At 52.1% G+C, this 24,736-nt stretch overlaps 1 protein-coding gene across 1 annotated transcript; it reads left to right on the top strand.

Moving 5' to 3' along the window:
* The first annotated feature begins 287 nt into the window (after positions 1-287).
* On the top strand, positions 288-24,736 carry LTF (lactotransferrin). Its single transcript, XM_054594535.1, has 17 exons — positions 288-366; positions 4,450-4,619; positions 7,472-7,580; positions 7,872-8,054; positions 8,345-8,492; positions 9,368-9,423; positions 10,413-10,591; positions 11,036-11,210; positions 12,061-12,215; positions 13,349-13,439; positions 15,257-15,304; positions 16,222-16,377; positions 16,988-17,129; positions 19,916-19,983; positions 21,633-21,817; positions 23,030-23,219; positions 24,520-24,736. Exons 1-17 carry the CDS (start codon positions 324-326, stop codon positions 24,552-24,554), a joined length of 2,133 nt encoding a protein of 710 aa, XP_054450510.1. The 5' UTR covers positions 288-323; the 3' UTR covers positions 24,555-24,736.

The following is a 24,736-nucleotide window of genomic DNA, read 5'->3' as shown; positions in this document are numbered from 1 at the left end:
TCCAGGCTGATGGGAGGGAAAGATCGTCTTAATGGGAGGCAGCTGCGGGCTGGGTTTCCTCTCTCTCCAGGTGCCAAGCCCCACCCAGTCACCATTCCTTCCCCTTTCCCTCTCTGTCGCCACTGCCCTCCACTCCGATGCCCATCCAGGGTTCTTTGGCCTCCAGGAACTAGTTGGTGGGGGGTGGGGGTGGCCACAGGGGCGCCTATTGGGCCACAGGGCGGGGCAAACCCGGTGAGGTCAGCAAGCTCTGGATAAAGGGGAGAGGAGCAGGCGCAGGTGGCAGAGCCTTCGTTGGCTGGAGTCGCCTGGGGACCTCAGACATGAAGCTCCTCTTCCCTGCCCTGCTGTTCCTCCTGGCCCTTGGTGAGTGCAGGTACCTGGGGGTGCACCCCACAGAGAGGGCGTCCTGGTGCCTGCGCCCCCGGGGCAGGGCGTCACCACGCCCCCGGCGCCGGAGGGTGATGCAGCCCCTGCACTCTGCCGGTTGGCACAGAGCGCCTGCAGTCAGTCGCCTGCCACTGCCGGTCCCGCCCACCCGCCTTGGGAGGAGTTGGGGGGCTGCGCTTCTAAGCTGGTCCCGCGAGCCTAGAGCTGCTCCGTGCTTCCCAAGTGGCCTTCGCAGACTCTGTCCCATGTTGTCCTGCCGGGACCTTTGGCACCCGTGGTACCGTTACAAGCAGTTTGTTACAAGCAGTTTACGTGGGAGGCAGTGAGACTCCCCGAGCGGGAGGGAGACTTGCCAAGACACAAGGCGACCTGGAGCTCAAGATCCCAGCTGCTGCCAGGGCTGTGCCGACGACGTGGGCAAGACAGAGCCTTTCTGAGCCTCAGTTTCCTCATTTAAAAGAATCGTCCAAACACACCTCCCACCGGGGAGGGGAGGGTGGTGGCGCAGACCTCCTGATGAGCCTTTTTCCCGGAGGAGGGGAGAGGAATCGATTTCTGGTTTCAAATGTGCCCAGAGTAGAAGGGACTCAACAATGGTTAGTTTTGTACCCAAATATCTGAAGTAATTTCTGGGGTGCCCCGTGGGCACTCACCAGTGGTGGACACTGGTGATGTAAGTGCAGGAGCGCAGGGCGTCCTCGGAGAAGGGCAGGGTCCCGGGGGGCAGCAGGAAGGGCTGTCACAGGCAGCACTGAGGCAGTGAGGCTGGGGGTCCCCTCGGCGCAGTGGCACCCCAGCCCAGGGCAGCCCCTCCTGTCTGCAGGAAGGGGGAGGTTAGAGAGCAGCACTGAGCTAACGCCCCCAAACCTAGGGAGCAGGGGGCCGTCCCTGTCTGTCCCTGCCTTCTGGTGTCCTTCCCCATGTTCCTCTCCGTGGGTGCTGGTCATCCCTCTCTCCTCTAAGGCAGGAGCGGGCCTGGCCAGGACCGACTCCCCTCTGCTCCCTGACGTGTGGCCTGCTGGGTGCACAGCACAGGGTGGGAGCCACCTGGGAGGGGCCGAGGACAAGGAGGTGGCCATGGGCCAAGGGCCAGGGCTCTGGCTCAGCGCTGCCTCCACTTTCACTGGCATCTGCGGTCGCCTGTACCTCCAGCACCTTGGGGCGGACTGAGCAGGGCGTGGCCCCTGAGCAGAGAGGCAGAGGGCTGAGTGTGCTACCCCAAAGCTCATCCGGAGGGAAAGAGGGCTTAGGCAACCAAGGGTTTTCAGTTTTTGTAACAACTTTACTGGTGTGAATTTTACATCTCATGAAATCTACACGTTGCAATGATTGCTAGCAGTTTTTCCAGGGAGTGCAACCATCCCTGTAAGTAGGATTTAGCACGTTTCCATCCGCACTGTGGTTCCTCCTGACCATCCGCACTTAGTGCTCATTCTCACCCCAGCCTCCGGCAACTGCTCATCTGCTTTCTGTTTCTGTAGCTTTGCCTCATATGGACATTTCATATGAGGGGAACCATACAATACTGGTCTGTGTCTAGAGCATAAACGAAGCTCATCGATAATGTTGCGCACATCAGACGTTCCTTCCTTTTTATCGCCAAAGGCTGTTCCATGGTATGGGTGTGCCGTTCACCAGTCCTCGGACATCCAGGTTGTTTCCACTTTTTGGCCATTCTCAATAGCGCTGCGAGGAATATTTGCGCAGGAGTATTTATGTGGACGTATGTTTTTATCTCTTAGGGACATATATCTACAAGTGGAATTGCTGGGCCATACGCTAACCCTGTGTGTAACATTTTTCCAAGGTGCAGGCCACTTTACATTCTCAGCAGTGGATGAGGGTTCCCAGTTCTGCACATTTTTGCCAGCATTTCCTATCCTCTATTCCAGTTGTAAGCATACCAGCAGATGTGACATGATTATCTCATCATGCTTTTAATTTGCGTTTTCCTAATGACTAAAAATGTTGAGCATCTTTTCATGTGCTTACTAGCCATTCATGTATCTTCTTTGGAGAAATGTCCATTCATATCGTTTGCCCATTTTTGTTTGGGTTGTCTGTCTTCCTGATACTGAGTTGTCAAGAGTTCTTTGTAATTATTTCCTCCCAGCCTGCTGCATGGGCTTTTATTTTCTTTACTGTCTTTTGAAGCGCAAAAGTTTTGAATTTTGATACGTCTGATTTATTAATTTTTTAATTTGTGGACTGTCCTTTTGGGATCATGCTAATTAATCTTTGCCTAACCCAAGGTTGCAAAGTTTTTCTTTTGTGTTTTCTTCTAAAAGTATAATTGTTTTATCTCTTACAGTGAATTCTGCGACCCACTTTGAGTTAATTTTTATGGATGGCGTGAGGCGGGGCCCTGAGCTCATCTTTTGTATGTGGGTGTCTAATTGTGCAAGCACCCTTGGTTAACAGACTACCCTTTCTGCCACTTCCCTTGCACCTTCATAAAAAATGAGTTGTCTGTAAATATAAGAATCTGTGTCTGGACTCTTAAATCTGTTTCATTGAACTGTATTTGTCTATCTTTTTGCTGCAACCAAACTGTTTTGATAACTGTAGCTTTATAGTATGTTTTGAAAGTAGGAGGTAAAACTCCTACAACTTTGCTCTTTTTCAAAATTGTTTTTGGCTTTCCTATACACATTATACAAATATTAATTATAAATTATATATTTTTTGGGCTATTTGCTGTAAGTTTACTTATTCTATATAAATTTTAGAACCTGCTTATCGATTTCTGCCAAAAAAAAAAAAAATAAGCCTGCTGGAATTTTGATAGGGATTGTGCTGATTGTCTATAACAGTTTAGGAGGAATTACCATCTTAACAATATTGAGTCTTATAAAGCATGAACATAAATGTCTCCCCATTTATTTAGATAATTATTTCCTTTAGCCAAGTTTTACAATTTTCCTTGTACAAGCCTTGCATTTTTCTATTAAATATTTTCCCAAGGATTATTCTTTTTGATGTTATTATGAATAGAATTGTATTTTTAATTTTATTTTTGGATCACGCAATGCTTGCATGCAAAAATATAATGAGTTTTTGTATATTGATCTTGTATCCCATGGCCTTGTTGCACTTATTATCTCTAATAGCATTTCGTGGATGCCTTAGGATTTTCTATATAGAGGATCCTGGCGTCTGCAAAGAAAGACTGTTTTATTTCTTCTTTTCCTGTCTGAATGTCTTCTTTTGCCTTGTCTTATTGTTGTGGCTAGGACCTCCCATACTATGTTGAATAGAAGAAGTGAGAGTAGATGCTCTTGCATGGCTCCTGATATTAGGGGGGAGAACATTAGTCTTTACCATTTTAATATAATGTTCACTGTAGATCCGTCATAGATGCCCTTTACCAGGCATCCGTGTGGTCTGTAAGAGCTGTGGGCATATCAGGTTCAGCCTGCTCCCTAACTGCATAGCTTCTAGCAACACAGGCAGGCTTGGCAGGAGAATCAGTCTTTCCAATACAGAGGTGAGCAGTGGCAACGCAAGCACCTGTTTGGTACACATCACTTACTGCAGCTACTGACAAGGAGCCAGGTATATTTTCCTTAGGTCCCTTGGTATCCCCTGGAGATGCTTGTTGACACAACCCTCCAGGGGGACCTGGGTTTTAGGTTGGACGTTGCCACTGCTGCGCAGCCAGCCACTCAGCCTCGTCAAGAGCCAGTCTCTCCATGAGGAGCAATAGTCCCTTCTCTGCCTGCCTTCCAAGTTCAAGTGGGACAAGGCGGGTGGAAGAACTCCATAAACCGATGCAAGGGATCATCATCATCTTTCTAGCGGCGGGAAGGGTGTCAGTCGCAAAAAGGAAAAGACCCCAGAGGTTCTGAATGTCTCCCTTAATTTATTGAGAAGCGGCCAGGACAGGGAGCTTTCTAGACCACCCTCCGCCTGCAGAGAGAGGCCTGACTTAGCCATGGGCTGGAGTGGGGAGGGGATGAGCAGAGAGAGAGGAAGGAGTCTGGAAAGCGTTGCTGGAGGCTCAGGCAGTCTCTTCCATGAGCAATGGTTAGAAGTCTCACTCCTTGGCCTTTCTCCCAGGGCTGAGTCTGGCTGCCCCTAAGAGAGGGAGAGGGGTTCGATGGTGCGCCATATCTCAGCCAGAGGCAAGGAAATGCTACAAACTGCAACAGAACCTGAGGAAAGTGGGTGGCCCCTCTATCTCCTGCACAAGGAAGAAATCCTACACTGAATGTATCCAGGCCATTGCAGTAAGTCAGTGCCATGTGCTGGGTAAGACCAAATAGAGTGGAAGGGAAGGGAAGGGGAGGGGAGGGGAGGGGAGGGGAGGGGAGGGGAGGGGAGGGAATAAAATGTTAAAAATGTGCTCTCCCCTCCTCCCTCTGTTTTTCTTCCTGGGCGCTTGCCAGTTGGGGAGAGTCAGATGCAATGTAAGACTGGTCGTTATTTTGAATGCACAAGTTAGCATTCTAGAGTGGGGAGACTGTGGGTAGGGGGAAACTGGGACCCCAACTTCAATTGTTGATAACAACTGTGCAAAAAGGACACAGCAGCAGTTGTACCAGATGAATATGTAACACTGGCAAATGTCAAGGTTACCCTGCAAGGTAAAGCCTCCAGAAGGTCATGACCTCTGAGCCCAGAGGAATGGGCTCAGCCGGTCACAGTCACCACATCCGGCTGTGGAGCCCTGCCCGGGCACTAGACATGGGAAAGACATTTGTCCAAGGCATTTTCAGAGAGAGACAAGAGAATTGTGACTTTTGGATGATTTCAGATTCCTTTTGTTTGTTGGAATATGAGATCTACTGAAATAATTTTTACTGATTCACCCAACAAATACGTCCTCTGTGCCACGGCTGTGTGCACTGGGCTCCAGCACAGAGCAGGTAATCTGTGTAAAAGTTTTCAGTAAGAACTAGGTTAGCAGAGTAGTAATTAGGGGGAAAAGTCTAGTTTGAGCAACGTTTTAGCATATATTTTGTAACTATGGCCAGTGGACAAGTAGTATCAACATTTTTTTGCTGGTTTAAAATGCAGATTTCTGAGCCCTATTCTGACCTATTCAACCCAAATACCTGTGAATGAGGTCACAAAATCTGCCTTTTTCTCCAGCATCTGATTTGAAATCAGTTTTACCTATCACACATCAAAATAAAGTTGGGATAAATGAAATGGTTAATAATAAAACATGTATTATTAAAAAACTAAAGGAGAGATTAATTAGCAGAACTATAGCAGAAAGAGAAATCTCTTAGCTTTTAAGCAATAAACTAAATGATGAAGTAAACTGACAAATTTTAAAATATAAAAATATTAATTCATAGCCAGTAGAAACAATTAAACAAAAATTTAGAAAGCTTCAGAGTGAATATGTGCCAGCTCTGATAAGTGATTACAATTCACATTCTGTGAAGAATGAATTCAAATGGGCAAGAAAATGTAGGATCACACGAGAAAAAATGATATGAATGGAGTATTCATAAGCAGAATTCATAATTAATAGAAGTACTTACAAGATGTTTTCCTTGATAATCAGAGAAAAACAAACCTAAGCAATTTGTTAGCACTTGCATTTTCTTTCTTTCTTTTAAAAAAAGATGTATATAATTTTAGAGAGGGGAAAGGAAGGAGAAAAAGAGGGAGAGAAACATCAATGTGCGAGAGATACATTGGTTGGTTGCTTCTCACACGCCCCAGACGGAAACCAAACCTACAACCGAGGTGTGCGCCCTGACTGGGAACTGAACCCATGACTCCTCACCTTACTGGGTAATGCCAGCCCACTGAGCCACACCAGTCAGGGCAGTACTTGCATTTTCTAAAGTAATAACTTATTAAAGTGGAAGCCTGTTCTGCTGGTGATTCTATGGCAAAATGATCCTCACGGCTGGTGGCGTTCTAAGCGGGCATCACGAATCTTCTGGAGAGCAGGCTGGCAACAGCAGCCAGAGCCGTGGAGATAAACAGGCTCCTCGTCTGGGTGGCTCCACCCTCAGATGCCCATCACATGGCAGCAGGTCATCAGAAAGGGAAAGAAGCGAGCTAAGAGGACGAAGCTAGTCCTGAAAACACAGTTTTAATACCAAAAACGTCGGAAGTAACCCAAGGGCTGAACCTTTAGGGGAATTGTTTAATAAATTATAGAACAACCACATTATAATAAAATAGTACAAAGCCAATAAAATCAATAAGGGCTCTACAGAAAACATACAGTTTTAGCCCTGGCTGGTGTGGCTCAGTGGACTGAGCGCCAGGCTGTGAGGCAAAGGGTCACTTGTTGGATTCCCTGTCAGGGCACAGGCCTGGGTTGTGGGCCAGGTCCTCAGAAGGGGGGATGCGAGAGGCAACCGCACACACTGATGTTCCTCTCCTTCTCTTTCTCCCTCTCTTCCCCTCTCTCTAAATAAATAAATAGATAGATAGATAAATAAAATCTAAAAAAAAAGAGAAAATACACAGTTTTAGGTAAATAAAGCAGTTGATAAAATATTATCTATGCCAAATTGCAAATACAAGAAATACGTGAGCATATGAGAAATAATAAGCCAAAGAGGATAAACATGATTTGTTTTGATGATTGTAAGGTATCTTAATAATTAAATTTCCTATTCAATAAAAAGTAACTTGAATATAGAGCAAAAGCAGGGAAGAATGCGTCTAGAACAAAAACTTGAAATATAAGCCACTCTGAAGGGAGTGTTCATCAGAATTTCACAGGGTGGGAGGGACAAAAGTAAGTTTACAGTTGTTTGTATGGAAAGTAATTCAATAATTAGTAAGTAACAATACAAGAATAAATTCTGTGTTTCATGCACTCACAGCTGTAAACCTACTTTTGCCCCCCTCCCCGCCCCATAGCTGGGTAGGCACGTGAAAAAGAGTGTGCCAACTTCAAGACTTACAGCAGTTGGTCTGGTGCCCGTTGTCCCAAAAGAGGGACCCTTGGATCGTGCCACCTGTCACAGGATGTGAGTGGACGTGGTCAAAAGCTGACTCTTTTGAAGATCCTTCCAGCCACAGAATCTTTAGACTCCCTGAAATCCACTTGCCTGGGTTAGGGAGGGTTTTCTCCTAAAGCCGGCCTGGCCTCTGCTTTCAGGCAAACAGGGCAGATGCTGTGACCCTTGATGGCGGTCTGGTGTATGAGGCAGGACAGGACCCATACAGACTGCGACCTGTGGCAGCAGAGGTCTATGGGACGGAAGAGGGTGAGTTCTCCCTAGGGCCCAGGGCTGGAGCGGCTGTGGCCTTGGCCCTGGGCTCTGTGGACTTAGAGCAGATGAGCTGCAGAGGTGGGGTCTCAGGTGGCATCGCGCGTGAAGGGAACGGAGTCCCTGGGCAGCTTGAGCCAGAGGCCGACCCATGGGCCACCGGCAGACACCATGTGCTCCCCGGGGAATCAGGACAGGCCTAGGTAGCTCTGCCCCCAAAGAACCTGCAGCATGCAGGTCCCCTTGGGTCCAGGCTAAGAGCGCCTCTTTCTCTCTGCCCCTTTGCAGCGCCGCAGACGCACTATTATGCTGTGGCCGTAGTGAAGAAGGGCAGCAACCTTCAACTGAACCAGCTGCAAGGCGTGAAGTCCTGCCACACCGGCCTCAACAGGTCCGCTGGGTGGAATATGCCTATGGGCACCCTTCGTCCGTACCTGGGCTGGGCAGGGCCACCCGCACCCCTTCAGGAAGGTGAGCTGGCTGGGGGATTGCAGCTGACCTCAGGCAGGGGTCTGTCTCTACTCCGGTTCACACACAGCCACTTTGGAAGCCCCAAGGTGGCGGTGAGGTTAGCCTGGCAGGTTCCCTGTACCAGCTGCCCCTGGGAGCTGGCCTCTGAGCTCTCAGGGTCATCATAGAGGCGACACGTCGGGCAGGGGTGGGGGAAGGGGCTGTCCCCAGGGTGGGGGGTCCACCCTGGGAGGCGTGGCTGGCTGTGGCCGGGGCTGCCTCACGCTCGGTCCGTTCTCTGCGTCCCGCAGCTGTGGCCAACTTCTTCTCCGCTAGCTGTGTTCCCTGTGCGGATGGCAAGCAGTACCCCAACCTGTGTCGCCTATGTGTGGGGACAGGGGAAGATAAATGTGCCTGCTCCTCCAAGGAACCGTACTTTGGCTACTCCGGTGCCTTCAAGTGAGTGAGATGGCCCTCTTCTTTCCAGCCACCTGGGTGCCACAGGTCCTCAGGCCAGGAGACCTTCTCTCTGGCCCCCAGTAGAGCTCAGCGTGCTCCTAGAGGCCACAGTGGAGGCCCAGCCCTCCCCTGCTGTGCAGACAGAGCCTGCAGGGGGGTGGGGGTGGGGGTGGGGGGTGTGCCGACTCTGCCGAGCGCACGTTACCCCCACCTCTACACAAGCCCGATGAGTGGTCCCTCGGCAGTGGCCCCCTTGGTCTCCCCAGAGAACCCCGAATCTGGCCCTGGGTTCTGCCTGCTGACTTCTGTCCTCTCGCTGACCACACATATGGGCTGAAGGAGCCTTGTCATAGGCAGCCAGTCCCAGGCTCCCCGCTGGGCAGGGTGGCGGGGTGTCCGGGCTGACGTTGGTCTGCCCTACCTAGGCCTCCTCCCCGAGCTGGTGACAGCAAGCCCTGCCCGAGTGACCACACTGTGCCCTCTCAACCCCCATGCAGAGGCTGACGCTGCCCCCCCCCCCGCCCCCATTTGCCTCCCAGGCCCAGGCAGCTTTGCAGAGGGGGACCTCCCAGGCTCCCTGTCAGCCAGGTTGCATTTGCCTCCTCAGTCCTGGGGGAAGGAACCAAACTCTCTTTTATGTAGAGAGAGAAAGTTTTGTCCTCTCAGCTCTCAAAGCGAATTGTGGGGACCCCTGGTCAGCAGTGGAGCCCTCCTTCTTCAGAGCCTGCCTGGAGCTGGCCGCCACCGCCTTCCCAGCTGGGCTGTCCCAGAGTCTCCGGGCCCTGCCCTGCGAGACGGAGTCGCCCACGGGAGACAAGCCCCTGTTTCCTGGGGAGGCGGCTCCGGGCTGACCCTCCTGTGCCTCCACTTCCCAGGTGTCTGAAGGACGGAGTTGGAGACGTGGCTTTTGTCAAGGACAGTACAGTGTTTGGTAAGAGCAAAGAGAAGCGCTGCGGGACAGCCTCCTTTTATTTTATTTTCTCATAATTCTGAATATTGAGCTGATTAGATTCCTGGTGACACACTATGTCTCCAGGTTCCATACAGGGCACGGCTCTGCTCTTCCCTTCCCCTTGCAGACCTTATGCCAAGGTGTTGGACGTGTGTCCTCGAGATGCACGTGGCCTTGTAAATGTCCCGTGCCGGTTTGGGCCCCCGGGCTCTGAGCTCCTGGGAGCTGCACTGAGCGCCAGGAACCTCGCACCCGAGCATGAGCGGCCGGCCGTGCTGCTGCCTGGGCTTCCCACCCAGCGCTGTGCGTTAGGGATTTCTCTGCCTGGCGTACAAATGCCTCGTTCTGTGGTGCCGACCGTGGCGGGCTGCTCCATGGAACGAGCCCACCCGATTTCCCTTATCCACCACCCTCGGGATGGATGACTGGGTCCTCCTGTCCTTCCCTTCACTGCGGACAGCTCTGTGACTCCGGCTTTCGCCTGAGTCCTCTTACCATGTTGCTGGAGAATGTCCCTGAGGGACCGCACACTGAAGCACAGTAGCTGGGTACGCACAGGGATAGGCCTACTGTATTCTATTTTCATTCTTTCTAGACATGTGGGTAAGGCAGTACCCCTGGCTAATCCCTGGGTTTGTCTCCGCCATGAGATACTTTTCTAGGTAGGGTTGCCATGGAAACAGATGGGGTTTGACTTAACTTCCTTGGCCCACCAGCACCAGGCTAGCCCCTATGATCCTGCCAGAGCATCGCTGGGCTGGACGCCAAGGCTTTCTGGGCACTGTCTTTACTTTTCTGAGTGTTCTAGACTATTCCACTGTCTGTCTTTCTCATGCCCCAGTTTTGTCGATTGGGCAAAACGTCTCCTCGAGCTCACATTCCATGGGGGGAGGGGGTCTCCTGCTCCTGGTTGCTGCCTGGAGTAGGCTTATCTGGGCCCCCAACCCTCTCCTCTCTCCTTTTCCCAGAGAACCTGCCAAATAAGTCTGAGAGAGACCAGTACGAGCTGCTCTGCCCAGATAATACCCGAAAGCCAGTGGATGAGTTCAAGGAGTGCCACCTGGCCCGGGTCCCCTCTCACGCTGTCGTGGCCCGAAGTGTGGGTGGCAAGGAGGACGCGATCTGGAGGCTTCTCAGCAAGGCTCAGGTATCCGCACCCACAGTCCTCCCACCTGCTTGGACTTGGTGCTGGAGCCCCCTTCCTCCCTCCACTTCCTGCCTCTCAGCAGCCCCACTGCACAGCTGTGTCCAAATTCAGCCGAGCGCTTGCCTGGGCAGGCCTCTGACAGCGGAGGCTCCGAAGCCCCTCTGGCATTGCTGACGGCCGTGTCTCCCGCTGGGAGAAGCGAGAGGGGCCGTGCCTGCTCGCAGGGCCCTCGGGCACTCAGACGCCCGCGACGCTTTGAAGGATGAGCTGCCGCTGAGCTACTCACAGAAATGGCCACGTCCCCACGTCCCTCACCCGGGGAAGTGAGCCGAGGTCCCCGCTCTCCGAATGAACCCTACGTTCCAGATACTCTCTTCTGGACGCTGTGGGTTATTTTTTCCTTCTTTACCGCTGACATCATCAATTCTCTGTTTCCTTAATTAGGAGAAGTTTGGGAAAGGCAAGTCGTCGGGATTCCAGCTCTTCAGCTCTCCTCCTGGGCAGAAGGACCTGCTGTTCAAAGATGAGACCCTCAGGTTTTTGAGGATCCCTGCGAAGGTAGACGCTGGGCTGTACCTTGGTTACAAGTACCTCACCATCATCAATAACCTGAAGGAATGTGAGTGAGGGTCAGTGGCGAATGCAGGGGTGGGCCACCGCTGCGCCCCCTGGGGAGGGCGCTTCTCATCCCTTCGGGCGTGGGCAGCATGGCCTGCCCCAGAGTGGTCACCTCCCCATGTCCCAGCCACTGGGCATCTTTGCCATGGTTACATTTGCCGCTGGTGCAAGTGCCTCCTGTGGGCCAAGGAAGGGCATTTTAACATGCAGCAGTGTCTCCAAATGGATGGGTCAGCCACGTCATTAACGCTGCCACATGTCCCTGTGTACATCGGGCTCCCCAGCCCTGACAGAAAAATCAGTTTTCCTCCTGTGGAGTGAGAAACAGGAGCGTGGGCCAAGAGAGCCAGGGCCTTCCTGGGGCGCGGCCAGAGGCCTGGCGGCGCCCTGCCCTGTGCCTGGGCCCTGGTCTCGCCTCAGGGCACCGCCTTGCGCGGCCACGGGCTTCCCGCTGCTGGGGGACTTGGGGCGGAGTCTGGGGCACCCAGGGGCTGCACTGTAGTTGCTGGCAGGGGCTGCCGGCTTCAGCGGAGGTCAGAGCTGGGCTCAGGGTGCCCCAAGCCATCTCTTGGGGGCTGGCGCTGTCTCTGCGTTCTGGAGCTTTTATCCTGTGGGACCGAGATATTAGGCGAGTCATTATACTACCGAGGGAAAGGTGGCTTAGAAGCCAGGAGAAGGATGGGATGGAGAAACAAAGGGGGCGACCCTGGCTAAAGAAGGGGCTGGGCGTTGACAGTGGAGGGAGGGGCGAGAGGGCGCTCAGGGTGGAGCCGGACGCCAGGGAGGTCGGCAGCAGCGCCGGTGACCGGGTCAAGGCGCAGCCCCGCGCTGACAGCTGTGTCCCTGCGCAGCGGTAGCGGAGGTGGAGGCCCGGCGCACGCGGGTCGTGTGGTGCGCGGTGGGCCCGGCGGAGCTGCGCAAGTGCCAGCAGTGGAACACAGAGAGCAATGGCAGAGTGACCTGTGCAACAGCCACCACCACCGAGGACTGCATCACCCTGGTCATGGTAGGGCCTCCCGGCGGGGCGCCTGTGCCGCGTGGGCGGGGCAGCGGGCTCCGTAGGAGACCCCAGGTTGCGGGCATCTGCTCAGAAGGGATGGGGCTCTAAGAGGCGCTTTCGGGGTGGGTTGGGCGGGGTGGGCCCCAGGAAGGGCTCCCCCGGGCCGCGCACCGTGTGCCAACAGGCACAAAGTTCTGTTAAAAGAGTTGTTTCTCATGGGCCTGCCACTGCTTTGATTGTAAGAACAGCTCACAATTATTGCAGGTAATTCGGAAACTAGAAATGCTGGGTGTAAAATAGGTAATACGAACCAGTAGTGACCTCAGACACAAAGACCCCGTAGTGAAGTCCGGGTAGCGTCCCACCCAAGGGTCTCTGGGGGCATTGATGCGTAGGCTGGCCGCAGCTCTGGCTCACACCCCTTCGGCGGGGTTTGAGTCCTTTTCATGTGACAGTGCATCATAGCCACTCCCCCACGAGAATACATGGTCTTTGAAAACACTTGAAAGAATGATTTCAGGGTATCTTTTATGTGAGTGAGGCTTGGCTGTGACCCTATTCCTTTTTGTCCCCTTCATTTGTTATTATCAACAACCCTGTGATGTGCATCCTTGAATACACATCTCCAGTTATTTTTAATATCGTTGTAAAAAAAAATATTAATGGGCCAGAGGGGGAGATTGGGATCTTGATGAATCCCTGTTTCGGTGCTGGAGTGTGGGCTCATTCATCCTGACGGCCAGCCAATCATATCAGACATCTCTGCTTGTTTGTCGACCAACTTTTGCTAGTCCCTAGAGGGTAGTCAGCTGGTTCCATCTGTCCCCTGCGCGCGGGAGGCCTGTTCAGGAGGGGGTCCCCACGCATGCCGACTGCAGGAAGGGTTCTCTTCAGAGGACAGGGGGTTCGTGCGGCCTGAGCCTGGTTTTTTCTAACGGAAGTGAGAGTGTCAAAGGCACGTGGGGCTGGCTTAGGATTAACAGAGGTCATCGTGTGTCCTTTGGGCGCTCAGTTCAAACACTCCCTGCCTCTTTCTGCTCCTTCCCCGGGGCAGCTGACAGCCATGCTCACAGAGAGCTGTCGAGACAGGCGGGACACAGACAGCTCCCGTGACGCCAAGAGTTGCTTTGCCTTTGCAGAAAGGAGAGGCTGATGCCGTGAGTTTGGACGGCGGATTAATCTACGTCGCGGGCAAGTGTGGCTTGGTGCCTGTCCTGGCGGAGAGCAGAAGTAAGTGCGGGGCACGTCCTCCCTGGTTTATTCCTTTTGGGCCAGCAGGTGACGGTATGGAGGGGTCGCCCCCGTGGTGGGTCCAGGTGGAGACAGAAGGGTGGATATACTCAAACAGGAGAGTCAGGGGGAAGAGCAAGCAAACCAAAGGGGCTGTGCTACCCACAGATCCCCTGTGCTGAATTCTGGCACAGCACACGATGTTTTCCTCTTCTTAATTTTGTTTTCTAGTTTAATGTATTTTAATAGCAGCTGACAGGAATGGCACAGAAGGCAGATGATATTAAAAACATGCACTTGCATGTAGGACAACTCAGAAAAGTATCTTAAATGGATGGAATCTACTGTATGATAAAAATGCTACAAACACCATGTAGCTGATGTCAATAAGACATTTACTTTTTTTTTTTTAAGTCTAAATGCTGGCACTGTCCACAGACATTTAACAGATTTATTTATAATTGTTATAGAGTTGGAGCGCTGAAACTTGTTCACCGAAACATTTTGACTTGCATTAATGCTTTATGTCACCGCATTTATATTTAAAAAAGTCATACACAAATGAAAATGGAAAAACTGCCAGTAACTGATTTCTGGCCCCTATTTTCCACTTGCAATATTATACTTAGGTAACTTTAGACCCCATGGGAAAAAAAATCTAACGTTCAGAACTATAAATAACAGGAAGGAGAGAATTTTTTTAAAAGAAGGAAATGTTTCCCATCAGAGTGGATTTTTAAGCATGTCCTGCATGTATGAGACATGCCAGCTGGATGGATGTCTTTTGGCCTAACTGCTGCACATCTGGCGCAGATAGCACACAAATTGGTGTCTTCAGAAAGCCCGGCCACACGGTCCTCGCTTGCCTCCTGCAAAGCCCCAGTAGCTGCGCTCTGGCAGCGCAGACATGTTTTGAAGTCCTGAGTGATTTCTCGCACCTGGTGCTGGAAGGGAAGTTTGTGAATCAGAAGTTCAGTGGACTTCTGAAAGCATCTAATTTCACGGAGTGCCACGGTACGAGGGCTGTAACGATGAGGTGCCTTTGCCGCTCCAGCGGAGGGCGCAGAAGTTTCATCCTTGGTTTATGTGGGCCGTGAGACAAGAAAGGTTGAAAGTCGCTGGTACAGAGACCTCTTTACTTACGCCCCTCTCCTTCAGCAGGAGCTTGGCGGTGCGGCGGTGGCTGCCAACACAATTGTCCCTCCTCTTAATTTTTAAAAAGGTTCTAGTAAAGTAGAATATACATACAGGAAAGGGCTCATAAGTGTCCAACTCAATGACAATTCACACACGGGTGTGTTCCCAGGCACTAGCACTCAGATCAAGACACAGCAGGTTTCCCAAGTCCCTTCACATCCTCACGCCACCAGCCCCCTTACTGCAGCAAGGGCAGCGACTCCTGGCTTCCACGGGCACGGACCGGTTCTTCCCGTTTTTGAACTTCATGTAAAAGGAGATGCACACATGTGCTGTTCTGTGTCTCTTAATGTTATCTTTGTGCTACTGTTCTGGATAGTGCGTACTGGTGCTGTAGAATATTCAGCCTTGTTGTGCCGCACTCTGTTGTGTGACTGTGCTGCTGTTACTTATGCATTCGGCTGTGGACAGGCATCTGAGTCATTTCCAGCTGGTGGCTGCCGTGAATAGTGCTGCTGTGAACATCTGCGCCTGTGTCTTTTGGATGGAGGCACGTCTGCTGCTGGAGCTGCTGGGACGGCGTCTTTGAATGTGATTCTGCATTGCTGAGATGGAAAAGTGTGTGACTTCTCAATAAATCTGAATGTTTAACGACCTTTTGCTTGTTTTTATTCCTTCAGAACCCGAAGAAGGCAGTAGCTTGGATTGTGTGAATAGACCAGCGGAAGGTGAGTTGGAATTGGTCATTTTCAGGGTCAAAGGTAAGTTCTTGTTGCTGGAGGAAGAGGGGGCAAGAACTTTAAAAACCTCACAGGAAGGGATGCAGCCAACATCCTTTTGAAGGTACAGATAATTCATAGGTAATTATAACTGCCGTTTACATCAACCTTCACTGTTGGCCACGTCCTGGCCACGTGGAAGGAGAGGTGCTATGTCCCCACCTCCCATGGATGAGGGAGGAAACAGTGGCTCGAAGCGTCTGCTGAAGTGCCCCGATCTCACTCACAGGCAGAGATGGTGCCGCTGTCACCCCGTGCTCCGATCCGGCCCCGCCTGCAGCTCAGGGCTGGTGCTCGCTCAGCTTTAGAAGCAGCGGGGGGCCGTCAGGGGCACCCTGGCAGGAGGCGGCAGCCACCCCGTTGAGCCTCCCGCAGTGCAGGACTCAGCATGGGGCCATCCTTGGAGACACCCCTGCACCCAGACAGCACTTAGCTTGGTGGCCGCGTGGCTCTGGCCCAATGCACGTTGCCATTGGTGATTCATGCGCTATTGGAGTCACACTAGATATTCAGTGTTTGTTGCTTTGATAGCTCACATCTAAGGGTGCATTTGCTGGTTTATAACTCAGGGACAGTGTGTTACTGGTCAAGGACAGTCCCCAGAAATCACTTAAAGGATCAGCTTTTCTTACTATCTCATTGCCCAGCCTCAATTAATGTCACCTGAACACAGGACAGCGGCGTGAGCCTTTTGGTCTACCTAACAGTGCGTCACCTGGGTCGGGGCGGGGGCAGTGCTGTCATTGCTGATGATGCTTCTTGACCTACTTTGGCCTGAGGTGCCGACAGATGCCCTAGAGTCCATATGCCAGCCACCCCCCCCCCCGCCCCCGCCAAGATTAAGTCTTGCTCTTCTGTCATCCAAGGGTATCGTGCGGTGGCGGTTGTCAGGAAGTCAAATGCTGGCCTCACATGGAATTCCCTGAAGGGCACGAAGTCCTGCCACACCGCAGTGGGCAAGACCGCCGGCTGGAACATCCCCATGGGCCTGCTCTTCAACAAGACAGGCTCCTGCAACTTCGGTGAGGAGTCCTGAGGGAGGAGGGGGGGCTGTCCCGGGGGGTGGGAGCCTCAGGGAAGGGAGGGCTACCCTCCGATCTGAGGCACGGAATGGTGTTCTGCACAGCCGTGCATGCCCCATGCACCCCACTCCGAGGTAAAACGAGGCCTCTCAGTCAGTTGCTCTGTACCCCAAGAGTGGGTACAGGCTCTGAGAAGCACAAATGGTATTTTTTACCTCCTGGTGCTCCATATCTAAATTCCTCCCAGGAACTGGCTTCCTAATTTGGGAAAAGGTGCCTGCCTGCCTCACGTGACTTCTGTCACTGAATAGAGCCGACTTCTTAGTCCGCACCACAGAGGAATCAGAACAAGACCTCAGGCTCCCACCCCAGCCTGCTTGGGGGCCTGCTCTCCGTGCCTCCCCCCGTGCTCACACCCCACACCTAAGCCATGCCCCAGCTGCCGTGGGCTGGGCGACGTGGAGGTGCACGTCACAGCTTGTGACAGTGACTGTTCTCTCTTTGCTGGGCAACGGAATGAGCCTGCTCCAAGCTGCGTCCCCTGCTGGCTAAAGGCTGCGTGTGTTAGCTCCGGGAGGGAGAGCTGACTGCCTGCACCCCTTCTCTCCAGGTGAATTCTTCAGTCAAAGCTGTGCCCCTGGCTCAGACGTGAACTCCAATCTCTGTGCGCTGTGTATTGGCGATGACCAAGGCCAGAACAAGTGCGCCCCCAACAGCAGAGAGAGGTACTACAGCTACACCGGAGCTTTCAGGTGAGTGCGATGGTCAGGCTCCAGCAGGACAGGGCCTTGTGCCCCCTCGGCCAACACCTTGGCACTGCGTTTCCAAGGGGCCAGATGTGGCCTGTCCCAGCCGAGCCAGCGGTTAGCTTGGGGGTGTGCTAAGGGGCCGCACCAAGGAGGGTCCCCCCGCCACGCTCACCACCCCAGAAGGTGGAGGCGGGCCCTGGGGCTGTCTGACCTCCGCTCTGCCTTGCTCCTCCTGGGGGCCTGCAGCCGGAGTCTGCCTCAGTGGGCCTCGGTGTCCTCACCCCCAAATCAAACGGATAGAGCAGCTAGTATTGTGAGTCCTGTCTGCAATTTAGTTTTATGGGGGAAGAATTTTTCTTTTTTCCATTGTCACCATCTTCTCCCCGCTCTGTTATCATGTTCCACACTCCACTATTCTCTTTGATTTTGGCCTTAGGAATGACAAAGAAAACAAGCAGGTTTGCAGTGTTATTCTCCACCGGTGAAGTGAAAAATAACAAAAAATTGGTTTTCAGAATTATTTGCAGTGGTTATGCACAGCCCGCGTTCTGTCCCCCCTTTCGCTGGTACCTTGCTTCGCAGCAGCACTTCCCGGTGTTAGTAGGGGTTGGAAGGAAAGGGTCCCTCCCATCCCTTTTTCTTCTTCCTCCAAGAATATATTTCGCCACCAGATGGCATCATGGACCTGAGAGTGACGCAGGTCGAACTGAGGTCTTTGACATTTTTAATAGGAACTCGGTAGCCGTCTCCCCAGAGATGAGATGATATAAAACTCGCTGTTACCATACTAGACTCTGAGTGACTCAAAAAATATTTTGTGAATGTACAAACCTATCGTTAAGGGACTAAGGATTTGCAAATGGAAAAATTGTGATGTGATTTCACTCAGAAATATTGAATTGACGCATCTCTGATAAAAACCCAAAGGGATCATCCCTGGCTGGTGTGGCTTCGTGGACTGAGTGCCAGGCTGTGAACTAAAGGGTTGCCGGTTCGATTCCCAGCCTGGGGCACGTGCCTGTGTTGCGGGCCAGGCCCCTAGAAGGGTACCTGTGGGAGGCAACCGCACACTGACGTTTCTTTCCCTCTCTTCCTCCTTTCCTTCCCCTCTCTAAAAGTAAAGAAATACAATCTTAAAGAGAAAATAACCTGAAAGAATCATTCAGGCTTCCCCTCCACCCCCAAACCTATGGCGAGGTATTATTTCACAGAAAACACCTGGGCGTCCGTATTCCTCGTTATACTAAGGGAAAATGCTTCACCTTTTGTTCAAATTGAAAGCGGCAACCAGAAGTCCTGTTTCCCTCTCTCTATATTTCTAACATCCTTATAGGGCAGGTTTTTAATTTTTAACTCTCAGCTGTTTTCTGATGACCTCCCCTCAGGGAAAAGAAGGTCTCGCCTCTCCTGTGCTTGTGCCTCTTCCATCCGCAGCCCTGATCTTCATTCCCTTGTAGCTCCCAGCGAGGGTATGCCATCTTCAGTGCTCACCTTCTTATGAATATGTAAATATTATTCTCATATTAAATGTATGTTCTGATAAGATACCTCCTTTATTGTACAAAGTGCCTGTACGCTCTGTACAAAGTTAACAGATGCCCCACGGTGAAATTGCCCCACCAGTCAGTTGTCCAGCGGTGAGACCCATTCTTGCCAAGACGTGGCATCCGACGCAGACCCAACAGCTCCGGTGCTCCTCTCGTAAATATGGACAAACCGCCAGAGAGCACTGGCTCCTTGGGGAGATATCAGAAGACACGGAGACCAGAGCGATGGCACGGAGAGGACACAGGGACCATACACGAGAGAGAATAAAACTTTTTTATTTATGCTGCAATTAATATCATTAAAGAGGTGAAAAGGGCGCAGCACTCATGAAACAAGAACAGGAAGATCCAAAAAGGAACAGTCAGACCACGAAGAGAGTTTTTAGGAAGTAAAAAATAATCACAAAGATTCTTTAAAATGATGTCACGATTAGGCTATTTAACTGAGCAGATTGCTCAGACACGGAAAGGTAAAGAAGGGCAAATCATACAAAAATGTAAGTAGCTAGAACATTATGTGATGATCCAGGAGAGCCTGTCATTTAAGAATTAAAGTTTAAAGAGAAATCGGAAAAATCCCGTATGGAGATGATTAAAGAGATGATGCGGTAAGGGCTGTGAGTGAAGCCCCAGGCTGCGGGTTTCCGCTCCCTTCCTTGGTTTCAGGGCAGGGTCGCTGCTGCCTGCAGTGCTCGGGTCTCTAGTCCGTAGTGCTGTTCAGGTTCAGTCTCCCTGGGGACAAACCCCTGGTCTCCTGCCGGGGGCGGGGGCTGCGTGGGATAGGAGGGCGCCTCAATGGCACCTGTGCAGGCTCAGCGCAGCGCCCCCGCCCCCCGTCCTCATTTCCCGTGGTCTTTCTAGTCGCTGAGCCTGGCTGGAGGTCTGCAGCGCTACAGCTTTTCGTTGCTCTGCTGGGCCAGTCACACTCGCCCCTTCGCCCTCTGACTTCCAGACGCTGCCGTTATTATTTTCTCTTTCTCTCCTGGTGCTGCTCGCTCTCATGAACTTAAAAAAAAACCCTCGTAAGTGTCACTTTATTGGGACTTTAGAAGGAGGGAGGCTACATGGATGTGTTCTATCTTCTATTGTAAACCCAAAGTTCCTGGAAATATTTATGTTTATCTATGGAAACCACATTGGCTTCCGTGTTCCAGATTTTGGGACGTATAGTACAAACATTTACGAAAACTCTAAAATAGTTTCTCTGCCCTGGACATGCGTTGACTTTCTGGAACATTTTAGGTGCCTGGCCGAGAATGCTGGAGACGTGGCGTTTGTGAAACCTGCCACTGTCTTGGCGAACACGGATGGTAAGTGAGGATGCTGCCTCTCCCCCTTCAGCATGGAGTCTTTGGTGTCATAGCACCTCCTCAGTATTCATGTTTGCAGCTGGGAAGATAGTATATGGGTTCCCAGACCCTTAAGTTAATTCTGAAATGTTTTACTTTGGTGTGCAACATGGTAATGTCTGTAGGTGTCACGCTGATCCTAAAAGAATCCTCCCTCTCCCTCCCCCGCCCCCCTCCCCCCCTGCCAACACACACCCCAGCAATACTCCAAAGCAAATGTCTCCCCGCTTGGTCCAGATAATCACATAAAGACACATCTTCCTATCCCAGCCTGTGGGAGACTGAATGGGGATGATACTGCAAAAAAACCCCAAAACCTATGCAAACAAAATTTCCCTCTTAAAAAGGAAGTAGGGAACCTTCGTTCAGCCCCGTGGGAGTCCCCAGTGGGGAAACTCCTTGGGAGTAAATGGGGACAAAAACCACAGGCAGAGGGAGATGGTGAAAGATAAACGACCAGCCAATGACGACTAATCCCTTTCTCAGGATCTCTAGATGAAAATTGCAAGGACCCAATTCAAGACTCCCAACTGCATGCCTCTCCTCAGTGCGGCTCAGCCTGCCCGTCCCTCCCCCTCAGCCGGGCCTGGCCATCCCCCCTGAGAAAGACCTGCCCCTTTCTGCCTCCCTCCTTCAAAGACATCAGCAGTCCCAGCTGCTCCTTCCTCCTCGCGTCTTTTGGGCGAGGGATCAAGGCCAGACATGTAAATTTGGAATGACCTCAATGTCACATGGACAAAGCCAAGAGAAGCGTGGGGTGCTTTTTTGAGGGGAGACAGCGGGAGAGAAGCAGAGACCTGAACAATGAATCTGCATTTGCACACAGACAGGCACACAATCCCATTGAGAATTTATGAGCCATTCATCTAAGTGATCTCCAGGGATCAGAGGTCAACTTTAATTGTAAACTTCTGTAGGATTTTACAACTGTACTTGATTGGAAATGACTAAATATATTTGAGAAACCCAGAGACCGTCCTTCCATTCTCTGGCTACACTAAGAGTGCTTGAATGTGAAAGGAAAGAGGAAACAATTTCTTCCTGAACGTAAACCAGCTGTTCCTTTTCTGGAACTCCCTGAAAAAATATGGCACAGGTGGAGCATTTTCTTTTTAAAAGCTAGACTATTTAACAGCTTTATTGGGACACAGTTCACGTACGATAAATCCACCCAGAGTGTTCAGTTCAGTGGCCTTCAGCGCAACCCCCGCCCCCGTCCAATCCTAGAATGCTCGCGTACCCGCATAAAGAAACCCCATATCCAGACAAACCCTCCGCCCAGCCACCACTAGTAGTGTTGGCTTCAGTCTGGAACCCTACTCTCCGTGGCCTCTGTGACTGGCTTCCTGCACTGAGCACCATGTTTTCAGGGTTCATTCGTACAGCAGCCTGTGTCGGTACTTCACTTCGTTTTATGGCTGAATCCTCGTTCATTGTGTGGCTACGGCGTTAATGTTTAATGTGTTTGAAGCTTGTATAGCTTGCGCAGGACAGTGATTTCTTCTCCCTCCTTCACATCCCCGTGTCCCCAGGGTGTGCATTTCAAGAGGCCAGTGGATGGTGACACCCAGAATGACCTTTGGGCTGATGCCACCTTCTTCTCTCCCCAGGAAGGGGCACTGAAACGTGGGCTAAGAATCTGAAGCTGCAGGACTTTGAGCTGTTGTGCCTGGATGGCACCCGGAAGCCCGTGACTGAGGCGGACACCTGCTACCTGGCCAGGGCCCCGAGTCACGGTGTGGTGTCTCGGAAAGATAAGGTGCAGTACCTGGAGCAGGTGCTGCTGGACCAACAGGTATGGACCACAGGGCCTCCTGCCCTTTCTGACCTGCGTGCGCTTCTGTCAGGTGGGGCAGCCGCAGAGCCGGGCAACCAGCCCGTCCCGAGACATTCTTTCCAGTCCCTGTGCTTGAAGTTGGAGGTGACGGCATTTGCGTCCTACTGTAGGGCTGCCCAGAGACGCAGTGAGGACAGCAGAGGCTTCTGTCCTGGGATTTCTGGGACTGGCCTGACCTCTCAGGCCCCTGAACTTGTGCTCACTGCCCTGCTCAGACCCGGTTACTCTCTTTGTCCCTTCTTTTGTTCTTTGAGCAAATGAGGGCGACCCCTGAGCCTTTCTCCCGTAACTAGGTAGAGCAGCTTTTTTAGCGCCCCCGGGTCTGGGCCGACTGAGCAGCGTTCTAGGCAAGGCTGCCGTGTTTGTCATCTCTAAAGACACCAAACCCAGAACTTCTGTAGTGTCACGGCTGCCTGTAACCGTAACACTACAGGGAGAAGTGGTGTGGAGGAAATCCTACCCTGTCCTTCAAGCCTGTGATTCTCTATCAAAACTTCTTGTTTTGTATTAAAATATCATGTCTCTGGGTGTGCTCTACCCAGGCTTAGGGGCCCTGGAATGGTACCGCTAGGCACGCTAAGTGGCGTTTGTGGAGCCCTCACAGCGGCGCCCACACTGGGGCTGGTGACGGGTCTGCTGCCACGGAGGTGCCTGGCGTCCCCGCTGAGCCTGCGGGAGCTCTGGGCATGGAGGAGGGGCTGTGGCCGAGGGGGTTCAGTGACCTGCCCAAGGGCCCTGATCGGTGGCAGAGAGGATTTCCAACACAGACCGCCTCTCCGGGAGAACCGGCCGGTTAGAAAGCCGCGGGTGATCCACTTTTGGGGCAGGTCTCAACAATCCTCAACTGTCACTTAGTCACCCCTAACGAGTTCTAAGGAAAGAGGCCATGGGTTGAGGAGGAAGGAGAGATGGCAGGAGGCGAGATGAGAGGTTGAGGGCCTGGGGGCTGCGCAGGGTGGGTCTGTGCCTGGGCCCCAGGCAGCAGGAGGACATGGGACAGGGGACACTTGGCCACGGCAGTGGGGCGGCTCTGGAGCTCAGCTCCTTTCAGCCCGTGTTTGTCCCAGGGTTGATCCTGGGGGTGGAGGGAGGGGGATGTCCTCGGCCACCCTGATCCACGCACGGCCTGCTTCCCTTGGTCCTCACTTGCTGTTGGCCCCTTTGATACAGAGCAAGTTTGGAAGAAATGGCAGCGACTGTCCAGGCAGGTTTTGCTTGTTTCAGTCTGAAACCAAAAACCTTCTGTTCAACGACAACACCGAGTGTCTGGCCAAACTCCAGGGCAAAACGACATATGAAAAATATCTGGGATCGGACTATGTCTCGGTGGTTGCGAATCTGCAGCAATGCTCCACCTCGCGTAAGTGGGCCGTAGGCAGCCTCTCTGAGAAGCCACCCCGCACAAGTCAGGGTTGGAGGGCCGGGCGGCATTCGAGGAATGAAGACGGGTATTGAAATGTTAAGGCAATATATTACCTCTACACCTCAGGAAAGGACAGTCTCATTGTTGAGGTGAAAGAATTAGAGAATAAAATAAAGCAGTAGATAATATGCTAAATTTTACAATTCTGATAGTGACTGTTACAGAGTTTTTAGAAACCAGCCAATGATGGTTTCTAAACCAATCATTTTATTCAGTAAAATAAAATGTGTGTGTATATATGTATACATTTATATACATGCATATACACACACGTGCATACCTATAGACACATACGTATTAAGAAATGACAAATTCTGATTTCTGGACAGTTTCCATAAATACCAAAACTAAAGAGAATACAAATGCTCAAAAAGCATTTTAGCTAGAAAAAATATACTGGCAGTAATTCAATCCTTTGAAAACATTTGGAAGACTGCGGGAGCGTTGTAAGCTTTAGGTGATGAGGCCGAGACTCCAACATGCATGGCCTCCCCTGTCCCCGCCCCCCAGGAGCTCCCCAGAGTCAGAGACATCAGAGGGAGGGGGCAGTGGTCCAGGGAAGGGTGAGGCCAAGAATCTATCAGTGGCTCTCCACTCAGGCAGCTTTGCCCTCTGGGGGACACATGGCCATGCCCGGAGGTATTTTTGATTCTCAGGGGCGCCAAAGGAAGCACAGACCCGCTCTCACAGCAAAGATTTGGCGGGTCACACGTGAGCTGCCGAGGCAGGGAAGCCCGCCTTCCATCAGCCGCGGTCTCGGGAGCTGCTCTGCAGGGGTTTCTAGGACCGCCCTGGTTGAAGCCCAGCTGTAGGCCGTTCTTGCCAGCAGCAGCTCACAGTGGCACAGGCTGGGCACCCCAGAGGCAGGGCCTGTCTGTCCCAGATGAACCTGGGCACTTAGCGCAGTGACTCATTTGCGAATGAATGGGCGAGGGATCCTGTGGACACTGTTGCAAACAGATGTCCATAAAGGTGACATGTCAATTGCTCACATTTCAGAAGCCAAGGACCATCAGTGTCCGTTGGAGATGAGATGGCGGTGGGGGGGTGGTAGTGGTGGGGAGTGGGTGGTTGTCACCCAGGCCAGAGCAGGGAGTCAGCCCCCTTGGGTGGAATGAGCATTGACCGGCGGGAGTGGGGCAAGCACGGAGGAGGTCCCTGGTTTAGTATCACCCTTGACGGATGTATTGATGAGAGGAGAGACCCATTTCTGTCTTCTGCTTCCGTGTGTCCACAGCGCTTCTGGAAGCCTGCGCCTTCCTGAGGAAGTGAAGCCGAGAAGCTGCCCCAGCACCACCCGCTCCCCCCTGCCCAGAGCCTCAGCCCTCGCTGCCCCAGCCCCTTCCCCAGGCCCGCTGGGGCCTGCCTCTCCCTTCCCGAGGGGCAGCTTGCCAGTCTCACTGTCTTCACAATTCCCTGCTCTCCTCTCAACAAGAAATAAAATCAGAAATATC

This window comes from Pteronotus mesoamericanus, unplaced genomic scaffold (assembly GCF_021234165.1).
Source record: "Pteronotus mesoamericanus isolate MK-2021 breed Mesoamerican mustached bat unplaced genomic scaffold, CSHL_Meso_final scaffold_533, whole genome shotgun sequence".
Classification (NCBI taxonomy): Eukaryota; Metazoa; Chordata; class Mammalia; order Chiroptera; family Mormoopidae; genus Pteronotus; species Pteronotus mesoamericanus.
The sequence above is the reverse complement of the archived record's forward strand: the minus strand, read 5'-3'. Positions and strand labels throughout refer to the sequence as shown.

Bases quoted from the DNA above. Each gene is read 5' to 3' on its own strand.
- LTF (XM_054594535.1), top strand. From the start codon at position 324: ATGAAGCTCCTCTTCCCTGCCCTGCTGTTCCTCCTGGCCCTTG. The intron at 15,305-16,221 runs GTGAGTTGGAAT...CTGTCATCCAAG, and splicing joins TGTGAATAGACCAGCGGAAG to GGTATCGTGCGGTGGCGGTT. The intron at 17,130-19,915 runs GTGAGTGCGATG...GGAACATTTTAG, and splicing joins AGCTACACCGGAGCTTTCAG to GTGCCTGGCCGAGAATGCTG.